At 42.1% G+C, this 19026-nt stretch overlaps 2 protein-coding genes across 3 annotated transcripts; one reads left to right on the top strand and one right to left on the bottom strand.

The window, feature by feature from the left end:
• Window positions 1-10342: 10342 nt before the first annotated feature.
• On the top strand, window positions 10343-12252 carry selenok (selenoprotein K). 2 transcript variants are annotated; one of them, XM_015941548.3, is made up of 5 exons: window positions 10343-10443; window positions 10873-10963; window positions 11107-11181; window positions 11693-11788; window positions 11931-12252. In XM_015941548.3, the coding sequence occupies exons 1-5, from the start codon at window positions 10425-10427 to the stop codon at window positions 11932-11934; spliced, it is 285 nt and encodes a 94-aa protein (XP_015797034.1). In that variant the 5' UTR covers window positions 10343-10424; the 3' UTR covers window positions 11935-12252. The 2 variants fall into 2 exon arrangements, with proteins under 2 accessions (XP_015797034.1, XP_015797035.3); XM_015941549.3 differs by lacking the exon at window positions 11931-12252 and having other exon boundaries at window positions 11693-11792.
• Window positions 12253-12269: 17 nt separating this feature from the next.
• Window positions 12270-16136, bottom strand: actr8 (actin related protein 8). Its single transcript, XM_015941547.3, has 13 exons — window positions 15809-16136; window positions 15300-15470; window positions 15105-15215; window positions 14909-15013; window positions 14630-14803; window positions 14392-14485; window positions 14157-14289; window positions 13888-14041; window positions 13653-13748; window positions 13420-13560; window positions 13036-13342; window positions 12745-12908; window positions 12270-12610 (listed from the first exon to the last, which is right to left on the bottom strand). The coding sequence occupies exons 1-13, from the start codon at window positions 15941-15943 to the stop codon at window positions 12467-12469; spliced, it is 1929 nt and encodes a 642-aa protein (XP_015797033.1). The 5' UTR covers window positions 15944-16136; the 3' UTR covers window positions 12270-12466.
• Window positions 16137-19026: the final 2890 nt, after the last annotated feature.

The raw sequence follows: 19026 nt of genomic DNA, 5'->3' as shown, positions 1-19026 counted from the left end.
GCACGCAAGCACATAAAAACACACACACACACATACATACAAGCACGCAAGCACACACACACACATGCACACCTATACACACACATACACACACAGATACAGACACGCGCGCACGCAAGCACACACACACACCTATACACACACACATACATACACGCACGCACACACACACACATACATACACGCACACACACACACGCACGTACGCACACACATACACACATACATACACGCACACACACACAGATACATACACGCACGCAAGCACACATACACACACACACACACATACATACATACACGCACACACATACACACACACACACACGCACGCACACACACACATGCACACTATACACACACATACACACACAGATACAGACACGCACGCACACAAGCACACACACACCTATACACACACACATAAATACACGCATGCAAGCACGCACACACACACACCTATACACACACACATACATACACGCACGCAAGCACGCACACACACACACACATACACGTACACACATACACACATACATACATGCACACACACACAGATACATACACGCACGCAAGCACACACATACACACACACACATACACACACACACATGCACACACACACACACATACATACATACACGCACGCACACACACACACACGCACACCTATAAACTCACATACACACACAGATACATACACGCACGCAAGCACACATATACATGCACACACACACGCACGCACACACACACACAAATACATAGCGCGCACATGCGCACACACACACACACAAATGTAGCATCTTTTGTCTTTTTCAGTTGGTATAGGAGACATATAAATGTTTATTGATGTGTTTATGTTTATGTTTATTCATTTAGCAGACGCTTTTATCCAAAGTGACTCACAATTTATAACCTATAGGGCTTATTGTGATCTGTGGGGGAAACCGGAGTACCCGGAGGAAACCCACGCATGCATGGGGAGAACACGCAACTCCACGCAGAAAGGCAGCAGCCGAGCCTCGAACCTGCAACCTTCATGCTGCGAGTCAAGAGTGCTAACCACTGCTCCACCATGCAGCCAGGGGGTTTGTTTGTTGTAAACAGAGATCAGTGTCAGGTCAGGTGATCATGGGTGGGGATTTAACCTCATCTCCTGCACCTGCTCAGATAATATGGGGAATGGAGGAGCGGGTTGCTGCATATTTTTGTTGACCGTCAGTTGATCGCTGTGATAATTGTTCTTTTTGATTTTGAGCGCGCTGTTTCAAGTTAATTGGAGTTACTTTAATAAAGTTTTTGGAAACGCAAGTTTGTAATGAAAGCTGATGTTTGTAAAGAGCACGTCACGCCGCCCGACTCAGCCTCTCAAGCAGCTTTTAGTTTGCCTCTGAAGTCGCGGAAATAGTTGGGATGGAAGTTTTAATCTTTGTCTTTTTTGCCCTCAAACAGTGTTAAGGATGATTTTTAGAGCTCTGATTGGGTCGGTCATCACACACTGGTGATATTTGTTCTCTGCATTTGACCCACCTCTGGGGGAGCAGTGAGCTGCAGACACGGCTGTGCGCGGGTTTAACCCTCCAGCTAAACCCCTTAATGCTGAGTGTCAAGCAGGGAGGCATTGTGCCCCATTTTTAAGTCTTTGGTATGACCCGACCGTGGACACGATCTCCCAGTCTCAGGACACACAGACCACTAGGCCACTGAGCTGGTTAGATGAGTGATGCAGGTGTGGCTGTTCTGATGTTCCCAGTGTTAAACAGCCTCAATTACATCTTTACGACCTTGGAGATCTGGACGGGTTCACTGACCCTTTCTGTGTTTGGTTACATCATGGCCTGGGATTTCCTGCACTCCTCTTTTATAACTGAACACCTAGAATAAACATTATTTGAATGTTAAGCTAAAACGGTGAAAGGAGCTTTTTTCTCTGAGGATCACAGCTGAGGAGCATCAGTACGGAAATGTGCTGGCTGCAGCAATCATACAGAAAAACTTAGCTTTTCTGTTTCAAAGGGAATCTAAACCAGCCAGTATCAAGTCAAAAGCACAACAGATAAAGGGAAAATCCTTCCACAGGTTGTGTTGGGTGTGTTTGATTCATTCACCTGTGCATTTGTGTGTTTTTTTATTTTTGCAAAATCTTCATGGACCACTTCTGAAACTCTTCAAAATTAATGATTGGATGTTCATCCACGCGTGGCTGACTTTTGGAATTGAATACAAAAATGTCTGAGTCAGTTTTACAGACATTGAGCAGAAGTTTCCTTCACAACCCGAACTCCAAGTAAAGATATTTAAATGATTTAATATGGAGTCTTTGATTTGACTAAAACAGCTTTAACACCATCATTTGTCAATCCGTGGCTAATCCAATGTGTGTCAATCTTTTGATTTATTTAAGGCTCAAACTTGAAGAACTGATCTTTAGTGTAAAACACATGAAATGACTAATATGTAATAAACATGAAAGCAGTCAGGTTTCCATCGTCTCTCCTGTCTGTCCTCGTGTCTCCAGGTGTGTCAGTATGTTGTGTCCGTGAATGGATTGAACGTCTTCTGCCACGACTACCGGACCGTCATTAACCTGATCCGGACTGGACCCAGGACAATAGTGATGGAGATGATAGAGGAGCTGCAGGTTTGACTTGGAGAACGTGGGTTTATGGTTCTTGAACTGGACGGATGGACATGGACGACACGACTCCCTCTTTCCTGTTGAGATGAGGCGGATGTTGGAGGACCAGGCTGTCAGTGCCTCCACCTGTAAAGATGAGCGTTTTACTTTTAAAAGAAACAAGACGACATCTGTAATCCACCTTTTCTTTGTCATTCTTGAGGAGAGAACTCCAGTTTTATGGAGAAAACATCCGTGAATTCCTGGTTTGTGTTCTGGATCACGAGGTCGTGATAAAACAGGTCACAGAATCAGAAAGCTGAGAGGATAAAGTCAGCGATAAAACTGAATACATGAATGTTTCATGGAAACACGCAGTGACCTCTACCCCAGTAAGGCTGCAGAACATCACCTGGGTTTATTTACTGCCCCACACTGCCCTCTACTGGACTTTACAGGAAGATGCACATTAGTATTTTTGCATCTATCTGAGGAAAAAGATCATTCTGCTCCTGCTGTGTGCCAAGTTAGCCCAGAACAGCTAGATGTGTGTTCAGCAGGCTCAAGTAAAAAAGCTAAGTGATTAGTATCATTTTTATGGCTTCATGTATATTCTTAGACAATTTAAAAAAAAACTTGAACACAAATCTAGGCTTTTAGCAGAAAATCTGATGATCAGACTGAAACATTCTGCTGCACCACTAAGGAACTGGATTTAAACATTTTAGATGAAGTAAAGAATCACACATTTATTCATCTATTGATGCAAAAATGGGATTTTTGACAATTCACATGAAAACTTAAGAAATGCAAAAATCCTAATAATAAAGTCCAAAACACTTAATTAAATTGTGTTAATTGAATTCTATTAGAAAACACGTGTTTTGCTTGTGTGTGTTATAAGGACTAAATCAGCTTGAATAGACCAAATGTTGCATCATTTCCTGTTCAGTGGATCAGACTGGTGCCAACCACACACGTTTATTCTTATTTCTATTAATAAATCATATTTAGCTTATAACTGTAAATAGCACAGGGACGGTAAAGAATGTGCCCACCACCATCGTCCATGTTGTACTGCTGTAGATTTTGTAGTTTCGATGTTCATAACCAAAGGGACAAATGGCTCTGCTGGATGTGAGGCGAGACTTTTCGGGAGCTTTTCTCTGCTTTCAGGGACTGAATGTTGGGTTTCAGGTCATTATAAACTCAAAGGTTCAGCGTTCAAATGTATTAAAGTGTTCAGTGATTCTGAGTCTGTGGCTTCTTTTGTTAGGTTTCAGGTATGTTTCCTCTGAGCAAAACCTCACCTTTGACCTCAGGTTGGGTTCTCACATTATTCCCGTGTGATTCACAGGAAACATAAAAGTCATTTTTTTTTGTTTTACTATTTTTTACTCATTAATACATTGCTGTGTGTGTGTGTGTGTGTGTAGTGGGGATGGGGGCATTACATTTTATGAAATGACACATATAGTCTGTCAGAGAAACAAAATAACATTAGAGCACATTTTATTTTCCAGAGTCAAAATTAATGCAACTTAGACTAAGAGACAATTAAAGGCTCAGGAGCCTTTTGCAGGTGTTTACAACAATGCATTTTAGTTGATTGGTGTCTTGTTTCATATCACAAGTCCCTCTTTTCCATGAATCTGTACTGACTATGGTAAAGTGTTTCATATATATAGTTAACACGTTTTCTAGCCTACATTTAAACAGTTTTCCAGGATTTTTGAACATTGTGGAAGGAGTGACACTGGCCTTAGTTGTAGATGTTTATTACCCTGCTTAAACCTTTTGGCTATTGCCTTTCAGAGGAAACCAGTTTGAAAGGATAAATTATATATGTAAGTTAATGGTTTTAGAATACCACCAATAATCCTTTAAACCAACAATACCGTCACAGTCAGTGGAGGCTGTTGTTAGAATGATCAACAATTTATTTAACCTCCAGGTCATCTGAGGAAGATACGGTCAGGGAGATGTTTTTATTAATGTTTCATTCATTATCTTAAAAAAATAAAAAAGTAAAAAAAATAATAAATTAATTATTAAATAAATGTTTCAATCATCTCGTTTCCTTGGTCAGATATTTGCTGCTAACTCTGGTCCCACATTCACATAAAATAATTTCAGTCCATGAAAAACATGCGCACAATAATTTGTTTGTATCTATTTTTCAATCGTTTGTTTTCAACTTACGTCATCATCAAGCGACGCCGATGTTGTTTTTTGCGACGCCAATGTTATTGCTTTCAAACATACTTCAAATAAGACCGGTAAGTCGTTTTTTTCCTGTAAAGCTTTCAGTATGTACGAGCAGAAAAACACCATTTAATATTAATGTTGCCATTTAGTTTCGTGTCAGGTTATTTTCTCATCATCACACTATATTAGTTAGCTTTACTTGCGTGAACTCTGCCCGAATGTTGTCGTTTTAGAAAATCAAACATGCTAACTCTCAGTGTCAGCTTTTATTTGTGTTGCACCAATTGTAGAGTAAGTACATTAGCAACAACATTTAGCTCCTAATAAAATGATTAAAATACAATTTAGAATCTGCCCGCGCGCGCGCACGTATACGCGCACGCACGCGCACGCACACAGACACGTACATAAAAGGATGAAGGTAGTGCTCATCTTCACTTGGTGAGTTCATAGATCATAGGACAGCAGTTGATGACATCACTCTTGGTTGCCACAGAGACCAAAGAACAGCATTCGTCAGATCTCAGAGACAAGTCTCTATCTCACAAACACTCGTGACTCCATTCGATACGTACTGTTTCTCCTCAGTTTTCTGACTGTTTGGGACAGATAGTTGAGAATTTTGTCACAGTTTTCTCTTCAAACCCGTCAATATTTCACACGTCTTAAAGATGGAGACCACACAAAGTCTTTCTTGGTTTGAAATCGTAGAACGAGGAGTTAAGGTCAATTATGATGAAATAATTGACTTTTCTCCCAACACAGAGGTTCAGGTCAGTGAGGTCCACCCAAAAGCCTCACTGCCTACTAACTGTGGGACTCAGGGCACAGATCAGCAGGAATCTGGTGAAAAGCTCCAAAAACCTGCTTGTAGTCAGGATATTCGTTCCCAGTACTACAGGAGAGAGACAAACCAGTACCAGCCTTCTGTCAGTACTCAGGATATTCGTTCCCAGTACTACAGAAGAGAGACAAACCAGTACCAGCCTTCTGTCAGTACTCAGGATATTCGTTCCCAGTACTACAGAAGAGCGACACCTCAGCAGAAACGTCCCACTATGATCCGCCTCAAAGGTTGTAGGAAAGGGACGGACTCAGGACCCAAAAGTGTCTCAGAACCCCCAAAAACTGCATCTACAATCAAGTCTGAGCAGCCTCGAACTCCAGTAATCTGGATGATTGGATCCAGTTACATCAGACGGGGTGAAAAGGCGGCTCAGCAGCAGTTTGGGGCAAACTTTGGACTCAGAGCTAAGGTCCAATGGTTTGGTAAAGGAGGCATGGGCTGGAGTGGTGTCCTTCCCAGGTTTTACTCCGAGGCTCGCACACACGGTCCACCAGATATTCTGGTCGTCCACGCTGGAGGAAACGATCTGGGTCACGTTTCCCCGGTGGAACTGGCTTCTCAGATCCAAAAGGATTTGTCCCACCTCCATAAGGACTTTCCGAAAATGAGAATAGCCTTTTCCGCCATCAACGAACGGCAGTCGTGGGGATACGGGCAACCAGGAAGAATTAACAACAACAGAAAACAGGTTAATTCTTTACTGAGGGGGGCTGTTGGGAGCTTTGGGGGCCTGGTCATCGAGCATCCTGAGCTCAGGTTCTTCAAAAACGCTCTTTTTCTCCCAGACAGAGTGCATTTTAGTAAGAGAGGAAACAGTTTGTTTCTGGGCAGCATTCACTCTGTTCTGGAGAAGATTCTGGCTCAGAGGTGTAACACCTAAATCTGTTACGCCTTAAAAAGATAACAGCTGACAGAAAAGGGCAAATGGACGAGCTTCTCATCCAGCACCAAACACAAAAAATATTTATAAATAAATAAATGAATTTAAAAAAAAAAAAAAAAAAAAAACCAACTAACTCTGCCAGAGTTTCCCTTTTGGGTCACTTCTGCCGGTCCCAAGCCCGGATTAAAGAGGAGGGGTTGGATTATAACACAGAACTACATCCACAGTAGAGGGATTTTACTCTTAAGAAATAAAATGAAGGCAGGTTATGACATATGCAAATATATTTAGTAAACATTTATAGTTTCTAATCAAACATGTCAAATAGAAAACTATTTATTATACAATACAGTACAAACCCTGTTGCATCAGGTCAGCCAACTCTCACCAGAAATGAGCTCGACTAACTGCCGGCAATGCAGACCGAGCTCTGACACCAGTCGTACAGGGTCCTTACAGCCCGTATCAGAGGGCCTGGTACGCCATACTCCTGAAGTACCCCCCAGAGGGTACGGGCTGTTAGGACCCTGTACCCTACAGGTCCTATTCTTGACTGGACCTGTAGTCACCTCAACATCTGATGCTGCACAGAAGGAGGAGGACAGAAACTTCAGCAGCGAGCTCTGAAGAAGACTGCAGTAGTAGTTGAATGTGTTAAAGAAGAATGGTGGTGAAGATGACCTCCATCCTACAAAACCCCTCCTACCCACTGCGTTCCACTGTGGAGACCATGGACAGCTCCTTCAGAGGCAGACTGAGACATCCCAGATGTAAAACAGAACGCTACGGTAGGTCTTTCATCCCCTCTGCAGTAAGAGTGTATAACTCCTCAGTTTAAGCTGTACTGGCATTATCCTGGTACACAATAACACCAATGCAGTATTCAGTATGTGTCATGACTCCCATCCTTCACCCTCCTCTGCTTCTTCATTCAGCTCACCTGGTCCCCTCACCAAGCTCCAGCCAAGCCCTGTTTTCCCTAGCAACCTCAGTCAGCATCACAATCAACTCCATTCATCTCAGCTGTTCCTGTAATCAGCTTCATCCACTCCACCTGCTCCTGACTCCTCAGCTCAGCACTCACACCTGCTTCCCTTGCTATATATTCACCAGTCAGCCACCAGTTCCCGGCCAGATTATTGAAAACTTTGTGCCAGTAAATTCTCCAGCCATCCACCCTGCCTGATCTCTGCCTCCGGACCTCGTTTTTGCTCCTGACCCCTGCCTTGTACTCTGCCTGCCTCCCCGACCTTCGCCTGTCCTCAACCTTGCCTCTTGCCTGTTCCCCGTATCTGCATGTCCGATCTGGTTTTGATCCTCGCCTCCTCTCCGACTCTGTCTCCAGCCTCGCCCAACTCTGGTAACTCTGCATCCTAATGAAGACTTTTTATTTTACTCTCATTGTGTTTGGCGTCTTCACGGGTCTTCCGAGTTCTGCTCGTGACAGTATGTGTTCAATATTTGTGCAATACCAGATTTACATGGTATGTCTGTGTCCCTTACAGCATGCTGCATAGTTCTAGAACCCAAGTTTTTCATTTTTATTTGTAGTTTTTGGTGGTCGAAGGTTACAATAATAGCTTACTGCCTATTTGTTATTATCAAAAGTCGTCATTTGCATGTTTTTACTGTGTGGGCGTCGGAACGAGCCCCCGCACCGTGAGAACAAACATCTCAGCTCTAAAGCCGATCTTCATCCGTGTACGTCACACGTAACGTGATCAGGAAGCAGAAAATCCATGTGTTAGGAGTTCGTTTTGGGCAGCTGCTGTAAAAAAAAAAAAAGGCGCGAACCGGAAAAGCTTCTGCCGATCACAATTTAACAATAGATTATGAAAGAACGGATAATGCTCGAAACGCGTAGATTCTTCCTGTTGTAAGACGTGAGTTTCCGTCTTGTTTTGGTAGTTTTGGCGTCGAAATCATCCTAGCGGGCAACGTTCTGTGACTCTTAAAGAAACAGTAAAAACGGTGAGAAACGCTGGCAGCGAAGGGCTTTACCGATCAGGAAACGGGTAGCAACGAATGAGTTAACAACTGATATTTTTTTCCTTCTCAACTCGATTTGTTTATCTGTTTCAGAGAGTGTTATTGTTTAGTCATGTGAGCAGTGAATTAAATGATCTCAGAACCGTAAATGTGTGTGTTGTCTGTACATAATTACGCAAATTCAGCTTTAATCATTTTCATTCTTTACAAAATCTGCTGATTTTAGAAGCAATAATGTCAGTATATTGGTATTGGCAAATATCGGTTATCGGCCCTTACAGTGATCTTAATATTGAATATCAGTATCAGCCCAAAAATGTCATATCTGTGCATCACTACTTACAATGTTGCATAGTATGAACACTTCCTCCATTTTTTTAAACACTGTATTGTTGCCTTGAAAGAATGAGGAAACTGTGCCCTCCAATGACAAAAAACAGAACAATAGTTTCCAAAAGCATTTAGAAATAAAGTGAAGATAGGGAGTTGCTACCTTCCAGTGGCTGAATGCTGGTACTTTGTTCTTTTTATCCGTTTTATTGAGAAATTTTATCTTAAAGCTTTAAAAAGGTTCTCTCTGTTTGTATCTCTTGTTGAACACATAAGTAAAACAGATTTGTTGAGTTTTAAAAGTTAAGTAGTTTGTATATGTGATAATATTCCGGCTTTTCCATTAGACTATGCCGTTAACACTAATTTAAAACCTAATGTAATTTTAAGTGGTATCATTTATTTTGAAGGAATCCACAGGAAGAGTAGCGTTTCCATCCAGGTGACCTAAATAATATAAGTCTCTTATAGACAGGGCATGTTGGCGCCAATCATTCAATCCAAATAGATCACAAGTAATTAAATGAAAAACCTCATCCAATCAGTGTGTCCTGTTCTCTAGGGTTGGATCATAATCCATCCTTCAAACTACCCTCCTTGGAAAAACTGTGTGCGTGTGTGTGCGTGTGTGTGTGTGTGTGTGTGTGTATGTGCGCGCGCTCGCACTTGCCCATTTGGTGTGTGTGCGCTCGCGCTTGCCCATTTGGTGCATGTGTGTGTCATGAGCCATTGTTTAGATGTGGCCATCCTTATGCTGACAAAAATGTAACTAAGAATTTTATTTAAGATACTTTGACTTGAATAAACATTTAGGCAAATACTTTTACTTGTATTTGAGTAAAAATGTGCCACAGTGTTGGTACTTTTACTTACGTAGAAAATTTTAGTAGTCTTTTCACCTCTAAATGTTACACATTCTCTGTTTTTGAGTGTGATCTCATCGTCTGTTGAAGTAGTATCAGAGCAAGTGATTTTAGAAATTGATCAAGTTGATTAAGAGGACTGGCTCTGTTGGGGACTCAAGCTTTTAGAGCTGACTGTACAAAGAACATGACGGATATTCCTGAGCGTCCTCTTCACAAATTAAGTGTCTTCAGTCAAAGCTTCTTCAGGTCTGCTGTAACACAAACCACTACAGAGCATTTTTCTTCTCACAGCTAGAACCTGCCATAATATTAAAAAATTAAAATAATACGTTTACTACAAAATCTGATTTCCATTTGAGATTTAAAAAGTGGATTGATTGATTGATTGATTACATAAAGTACTGAAACTTAAGTGAATAGTTTTACTACTGTATTTTTTCACAAATGCAAGTTGTGGTTATTTGAATGTTAAAATCGCCAGTAAAGAATGACATGAGGATCAATGAATAATTAAAAAGCTGTACATTGTTATCAATTTGCATCACTGATCCACACTTGGACAAGAACACGGCTAATTTAGTTGCTTATGCAATTTCCGAGGTATCTTAAACGCATCACGCCATTTTCTTTGGACCCGGAAGTATAACGTAAAACGTAAACACAGCTGTGAAGGCTTCACGAACGATGGTGTACGTGGCCAACGGTGAGTGGATTGTCTTGTTTAATAAAAAACAGTTTATTATTATTATTAAAGCAAGTATTTAATATTGTATGTCATCGTAGATAAATATAGGACATTTATAAACACTACAAGAAAGTCTTCATCCTGGCCAAATGTAGCCAGTTAGCTTGTTAGCATCATGACGTACTACGACTACTGAGGAATATTGGAAAATATGAGCTATTTAATTATAGATTTTAACATTTTACAGCTGTAACAATCGTAGTTTTATAATCTAACACTAACTAGTCAACCTAAAGCTGGTTTTGTTTGGACTGAATTGTACAATTTGGTGCAGAAACTGCGAACAACACTAGTGTAGTGACCACTGATCAAGGTTGGTCTGAATACTAAAAAAATAAACGATCATTTTCTCTTACAAATAATGTCTTTTAAACATTTGTCTCTCAGGTCAGGTACTGGACAGCAGGGCCCAGTCCCCCTGGAGCCTGTCCCTACTGACTGATTTTTTGTGGGAAGCAGTGGAGTTTTTCAGCCTTTTGTGAGTACAATATCTGATTAACTCGTTTATTATAATTCTAATTGAAGACTGTGCATTTATAGATATCATGAAATAACCTAAGCATTAAGGGAAAGTTCTTTTTTTTTCGTTTCGCTTATGCTGATGAATTTGTATTTGACCAGTTTTAGGACAATCATAGACCCAGACCTGTCGAAGGATGGAAGCATCGCTTCATCACGCTTCAGTGATGGCAGAGGGTAGGTTTCAGAAATACAGCCATTTCCTAACGTAATATTCAAATGTGACATCTGTGCAGATGTCTCATGTTAAAAACTGAGTTGTTATTCAGATAGTGCTTGCATTAGCGAAAAGTGGATTTCGATTTTGGGATTAAATTGTCATCATTAGCTCACTTTTATCTCTTTACCAAAGATCTGTAGCGATTTTATTTCTGGTCATTGTGAATTTATGGTCTAACTTGTTTACCATTAGGCCCCTGAGAAAGTTATTAGTTGTCCGTCCTGAGACTTGGAGACCAGGGTAGAAATGACCAGACTTTTGAAATGGGACCTAATGTCTCCCTGCTTGACTCTCCGCTTTAAGGGGTTGGATTGGGTGTTAAACCACCAAATGGTTCCCGAACGCAGCCACAGCTGCAGCTCACCGCTCCCGACAGGGATGGGTCATATGGGTAGAATAATTTCATGGGTGTGTGATGACTAATGGAACTTAAACTTCACATATGGTTGTCCTCTGCTTTACTTTCAGCCCTCCAGGTCCTCCTGGTGGCAGAAGGCGGATGGGAAGAATAAATCATCTTGCAGGTCCAACACCTCCACCCATGGGTGGAGGAGGATGAGGAAGGTGAGTGTTATTTATACCTTTTTGTTTTCTCTTATTGGACTTGGACACGTTTCCATAGAAACGAGTGGTTTCAGTCTAGTGAAGAAGTTGGATTATGATTTATTCTGAGGTAACTCTAATCTCTGCCTCCCCTCTCCTCCAGGTAAACGCCTACACATGCAGTGTAGGCGTGGGGCGTCACACCGTGTCTGTCTTCTGAGAACAGACATCACAGTGCTGAAGCCCCTCCTCATCAGCTGCTACTGTTATTGACAGTTTCTTGATGCCTTTCTGGGAATTCCTAAACACGGGGGCCAGAGTGGTTGATGCAGCAGCTCTCAGCATCACTTCCCTAGTTTACAGCAACATCAGTCTTTGTATAAATATCTATTACCATTTTAGTTACAGCCACCTCTCCTGGGAATCATCTCCCAGTTTGTCTGTTTCATATCCTTGGGTTAAAATAAAAAACATATATTAAGAGATTTTGGCTTGTCTGAACTGTTATTGAAGCAGTTTGTGGTTTATTTACAGTAACATATCTTCATTAACAGGAATACATATTTACAGAACACAAACTTTCTCTCTTGTTAGACTAGAAGCTACAGAAACCCTCGTCTGGGTAACAAACTATCAGGACCTTTACTAACTAAAACTTATTTTCGGTCCATCTGGCACCATCACTGCTGGCTTTCAGTTTTACCAAACAAAAGCAGCTCTTTCTCTGAGCATTCTGACCCCGAAGCGCTGCCACTCCCTTTGGTGGATCCACATTTCCTGTGTCGTGTCCAGACACGCGAGCACTGCTCCCCCCTTCCACGATATCAGCCTGGGGTCCATGTCCTTCAACAAAACCCAATTTACAATCAGTCAAATGTAATTCACTGTATTTTGTCTTTGGTGGAGCATTAATTTGGTGAATATTGAAACATTGAATATATTGAAATTTTCCCTTACTAACACTCATCTTGCGTTACCTTTGGTCGCGTGATAACCTCCACGTTATCGACCAGCCTTCTGAAAGAGGGCGGCATCTTGTTGATGATGCGGTGGAGCAGAAATTCCTGAGCGCCGTGAAACATGAGCCCTCCTCCCACCACCAGGATGGAGCTGTACATTTTACGTTTGGTTTCATCCGATGCTGACGACGAAAGGAGAGTTAAAACAAAAGCAGGAGTTCTAGATGTTTGTTTCATGTCTATTTTTTCCACAGCTCTTTAGGATTTATACCCATTTTCTTAAATCTTACATCATAACCACTTCCTTACCACAGCAGTCGATGCTATGTAGGATTGCTTTGTCCAGTCCCAGCGCTTTGCTCTCAAACTGGCTAATGATGGCAGTTTTCCTGGAGAGGTGAGTGGACAGAGGCTCTTCCACCTCTCCTGTCCCCATCAGACACTCTCCCTGGGCAGACCCAAGCTCCATCTCCCCCCGTGACCCTCCCCCTCCTCCCGTGCCACTGCTCCTGGGGATGTCAGACGTCTCCCCCGTCCTTCCCTGACAGCTCACCTCACCGTCCAAACCACCACCTAGTCTGGAAACAGCCTTACGGTCTGCAGTGGATTTGGAGGACTTCCAGACAAAAGGACAGAATAAATAAAACGTATAATAATCAGTGATCATACAACTCAATAGTGCATGGATATTACCTGATCCTGCTTGTTCTGTGTAGCCAGCAGGTAGTGCTCATCATGAGGATCCTCTGAGTCGCCTTGGGAACGGTGCTGAAGCGAGGTCATCTTCTGACCAACAATACCGAATGTGGTCGGGTAGAAAAGACCCATGGGTGCCTTTAGGGGAGACACAGACATGGATGTTAGATAAATCCTGTTAAAGGCATCATAAAACTAATAACTTCTGTCAGTTAGGTTTAAAAGGACACCTGTAATTTCTCATCTCCAAGCCGAATCTGGTACAGAAAAGCCGGGGCTTCTGGGAAGCGCGTCTGAAACTCGTGATCTTGTAATCCTGATATGTCCTGTTGAGAATAAGCAAGAGGAAGATTACAGAACTAAATCTCCAAAAACAGTTTTTACAAACGACTCCAGAGCACTAGAGTACTACTGTCCAGCGTGAAAAAGAAGCTGCTCAGATGCTGTCCGTCTTCTGACACACACCTGATTCAGGTGGCAGACGTTCTCTTTTAGATGCTGCAGGAGCTGACAGTCGAGTCTGCTGGTCAGCTGACAGTCTCTGTAGGGAAACCCGGCCCTCTGCAGGTGCCAGAAGAACGTCCGCGTCACGTCTGAGCCGCCGTATGCCAAACACAGCCTGCAGAGGTAAATAACGTCACATCAGACCAGATAATATGCAGCAAAACACAAGAAATTAAAAAGTTTTGTTATATTTTTCACTTTGTAATTGTCTTTGCATGAGCAGCTCCTACCTCGAGTTCCGATGGGACACTCCATCCTCTACGCAGCACACACTGGTCTTCTGGTCGCCTACGTCCACGACGCAAGCGCTGCTTAAACCGCTGCCGAATGTAGCACAAACCGACTCCTGGTGCACGATGATAGCTTAACAAACACACACACACACACACACAGAATCAAGTCATTTAATGCTATGAAAAAAAAGGTAAGAAATAAGCAGTAATATAAGATTATGCTAGTGTATACCTGAGAAGCCCATATTAAGCAGAAGCATGTTGACCATTTCCTTTATGTGCTGTCTGTTGTAGATGTCAGGGACCAACAGGATGCATCTGTAATACTGAAAGTCAACAATCAGAACAAACTGAGTCACTTTCCAGCAAGACAGATTTTTGATTCAACTTTTCAAAGTTTGCAGACCACCACTCCTTACAATACTTTAGGGAACATCAGGAAATTTAAAAAAAGCAAAAGCACATCTCACCTTTAAATCTTTCAGGGGGATATCCAGATGCTTCTGAATAACGTGACTCCAGATTGTCTCTAGATCAGCCAGGACCGCCGTCAGGGAACCTCCAGATCCAGAATGCACGTTGAGCTGACCTCTAACAACCGGCCAGTGGACGTTGTAGCAGTCGGATGGATTCACATAGACAGCCTGCATGATGTATGAATGTGAAGAATTTACAAACTTGTAACACATAAGTATATAAATAAAAACACGTCACAAACAGATGTTTTTTCTTGTTTGTGTTGCGCTGACCTCATCTCCCACCAGGTAAGCAGGATGGTGGCTCGTGTTGGTCCACTTCACCTTGGAGCTGCTGTCCAGAACCGCCGGACGGATCTGACAGTTATACGCTCTGGCCTCAATGTACAGAAAAATGAAATCCTCATCATCACTCATCAACAGATTCCCAGCTTTTACCACATAACAGAATCCTCTTTCTGCATTAAACCTGTTCAGCTGACACCGGAGTCCTCCTCATGCCATTTGACATCTTCTTTGACCAGATGGCTTGGTCAACCATCTTCAGTCCATTCTGTCTCTGCTCATTACTCTCAGGTTTCTGTTGGACAGGAGGACACGAACATGGTTTATTTCAAAAGTGTGAGGGACTGTTACACACCTCACCTGGTGAAACCCGGCTTACATTTAGACCTTCTCTCAGAAGCCATGTGTCCTCGTATCTGGGCTGTCCACTTTGCTTGTGTCTGCGAGCAATCACATGGGGGATAGTAATAGGAACAGTATCGGTTGCTCGGCCAATGCGGACAGTTCTGGAACCGGGGTGGATCACGATGACAAAATTGCTCTGGATTTGCTGTAAAAAGGAAAAACATAATTAAAATTTGGGCATAAATAGATTACATTACTCATGTATAGCATATATAATTAAACACATTACTTCTGTCAGTACTGTTATGTGTTTTGTCTAAAAAACAGTCCTCTTCAGGACTTAAAAATCTAAAGAACACATATGATACAATAATAATAACTTATTCTAAAGCCATTTGGCTCCGTTTTGGTTAGACTTTACAACCCTGGTAGCACTAAAACAGCCACGACATAGAAACTCATACATTTTATATTAAATAATAACAAACTGTTTTAGCTCTTGTGTTTTAACAAAAACATATAAACATTAAAGTGTTATCTCACCTCCTGAAGCGGTTCGGCGATGGCTGCAGGAGCGATGGGTCTTTTCACTCCGCGCTGTTGCTCCTTCTCTTTCTCCTTGTCCCGGTCTTTTTCTCTCTCCTTCCCGTTTTCCACTTCTTTCTCAGCCTGAGTCATTCTCACGTTTTACAATCTCACATTAACTATCATAAAATAACACCTTCGCAACACTCTGGCTTCAAATGTACATCAAAATGTTGGAACAAATAGTTTCTCTTCCCTCTGGTCTGCGTGGAAAGACCTTACTTCCGTGTTTGATCACATGATAGTAATTCAAGCTTCCTATTGGGCAAGATATGTTATTCCCCCGCGCTATCAGTTTTTGCAGTTTATTCATAATTGTTTTAATATTCATACGAAAAGATATAGTTATTATCCTACCACTCAGATAAAAATTGTATCTCATAATCATGACTTAGCTATTTTTATCAGCTATTAATTTTCTCTGTTAGTGTTTATTTTGAAGCAACCAGTAACTGAAAAAAATCACAGATCTTTTAAAATGTTTATATTTTGTCTAAATACATTTTTACAACACTAAATTAGTTAAAACACTTGCTCTACAGGTTTCATTGAATGAGAGGAGATTTAGCGCCCTCCGCTGGCAAAAAATAGACCAACACTCTCACTCTGATTTCCAACACGGTTTAGAGAAGAAAAGGAGAATTGCTGCCCTCCAGTGGCCAAAGCTGGTACTAAACTTTTTAACATTTAGCCAATAAGGGAATTAGCCTTCTCACAAGTGTTTCTCACCTGCTTTTGAAAGTGCTGAAGCGCTCTTAAATTTAATCCCAGCTTCCCTAAAGTTGGAGATTTTTTTATACATATCAATTTATTTTTACTGTCAGTGCTTATTTTTAAGTAACCAGTAACTGATCTTTTGTACTATTTGTGTTTTGTTTAAATAGACGTTTATGTTACGTCCATTGACCTGTAGGGGCTCTCTTGGAGTCAAGGGCGTCAGTTTGTTTTCAGAATTGCTGGGGACAATAACCATACACTTGAGTGGGGTTTAAAAATTGCTGGGGACAATATAGGCTAGCACAGGGGTCGGCGGCTCTGTAGCCGCATGCAGCTCTTCCATCCATCTGCTGCTCTGTGCTTGTAAAATAATGAATGGATATTTAAATAAAATGCTTTATATTTTACTGCATTAATTTTACATCTGTATGCTAATTCTAAATGTAAAGATTGTCTGCGTAAACCTGAACAGGTCCAACCCGGTCTTACTGTGAGACCGGGTTGACGCGTCACGCTTGTGCGTAATTAAATGCGCTTCCTGAGCTGGAGGATGTGAGATTCTGGGATTCTCCTCAGACGGCTCCTGGATGCGTCGCCACATTGGAGACAGGAACAAGCGCTATTCAGCCAAAGTTTCATAATCAGGGAACATTTTCTAAGTGACAAGTCTCTGAGAGACCGGGTTTGGAAAACACTCGCTTCAGTGGGAGGAACCTTCCCACATGCGCTCTGGTTCTGAGAGCCTGGATTTGTATTCTGAACAGTCTAAACATGTTTTAAAAAGAAACGTATGACAAAAGTGGCACCTGCTCAGTAAAACCACCAACAGGGTGAAAAATATCAAAATATTGTAGGCAGAGACGGGCTTCTGGATCCACTTTATATAAATCGTTTTATTGAATATCTTCTTATGAAAGATAACTTTGATGTACACGAGCGACCAGGCGCGTTGCAAGATTTTCAAAAGTGTGGGAGATGTTGTCTGTGCCTAAAATAATTTGATGTTATACATCCTGTTAGTTTAATTTCCATAATAGCGGAGCAGGTGCGAATTTTAGACGCGTCACGCATGTCTCCGTTTTAAACATGTTTAAACTGTTCAGAATACAAATCCAGGCTCTGTCTCGTTAGATTGGTGTAACTAAAGTTTGTACTGAATGAAACTTTACATTAAACCATGTTGAAAAGAAAAGGATCCGATTAAATCATTTCCCCTCATTTACAGTCACGACGTACAGCCCAGTGGCTCTGGGGTTAATCAAGTTTAGTTTTTTCTCTTTGCAACAATCTTCACAAGAAGGCAAAACAGTTAAATGGCAGGTTACAGATATTTATATTAGACTTTTATTTTGACGGATAAACTCAAGGATGCTGGCTGTTTTGAAAGAATTACCCCAACGCACACTGATGCGCATGGATGAGCTTGGAAAAATGTTCTTTTTATGAAATTATTCAACTTTGGCTGAACAGCGCTTTCTCCAGCAGGACCGAGCGCAATTTGTGGCAGCGGCAGCGCTTGTGGCACTTGCAGTGGCAGCTCTGATACTTCCGGGTGGTGCCACGGCTTTTAGTGGCACCCGCGGCTTTTAGTGGCACTAGCCACGCCCCCTACCACTGCTGCCATTACACTTCCGGGTGGTGCCACGACTTTTAGGAGTAAGGTCTAGCTGCGGACATTGCCCAGGAAAAACGTTTTTCCTGGGCAATGTCCGCAGCTAGGTATTATTGGATTATTGACTTTTAGTGGCACTAGCCACGACCCCCTACCACTGCTGCTCTTGACTTTTAGTGGCACTAGCCACGCCCCCTACCACGGCTTTTAGTGGCACTAGCCACGCCCCCTACCACTGCTGCCATTACACTTCCGACTTTTAGTGGCACTAGCCACGCCCCCTACCACGACTTTTAGTGGCACTAGCCACGCCTCCTACCACTGCTGCCACGGTACCTGCGGCTGTAGGGACCTCAGTAATTGCAGCACTTATTGCATCATCGGCCTCATCATGCCAACGTTTTTATTTTTTACTTTATTAACAAAATCAAAACAAACAAGGCTGTCACCGAAAATATTTGAAATATTTCAAGCGGTTTACAAATGCGTTTCCCAGTCACTTCATGCATATACAGTGTAATGCAATCAGAAGCGTTAATGCATTTATTTTTTCCATCATTTTTGTTGCTCCCCCAGACGAATCCGTGACAGATCTAGTGGAAGATCCACAGACACTTCCGGGTGGAAGACCGGCGGTGGGTCACCGGCCTCCGGTACAGAGTCAGGAAAAGCAGGGGAGCACCAGAGCCAGATGGAGAGCGCCAGAGCAGTTCTCAATTTCTGAAATAATTTATGACAACTGCTACCAATGTGGATTGTGGAATAAAAAGAGATAAACTGTTAGTTTTCTCAATATTGTCATTGCAATCGGGACAGATACCGCCATCTGCCGGCTTAAAATGGTTAT

The sequence above is a fragment of the Nothobranchius furzeri genome, chromosome 15 (assembly GCF_043380555.1).
Source record: "Nothobranchius furzeri strain GRZ-AD chromosome 15, NfurGRZ-RIMD1, whole genome shotgun sequence".
Lineage (NCBI taxonomy): Eukaryota > Metazoa > Chordata > Actinopteri > Cyprinodontiformes > Nothobranchiidae > Nothobranchius > Nothobranchius furzeri.
This window is presented reverse-complemented; position numbering and strand designations above follow the sequence as displayed.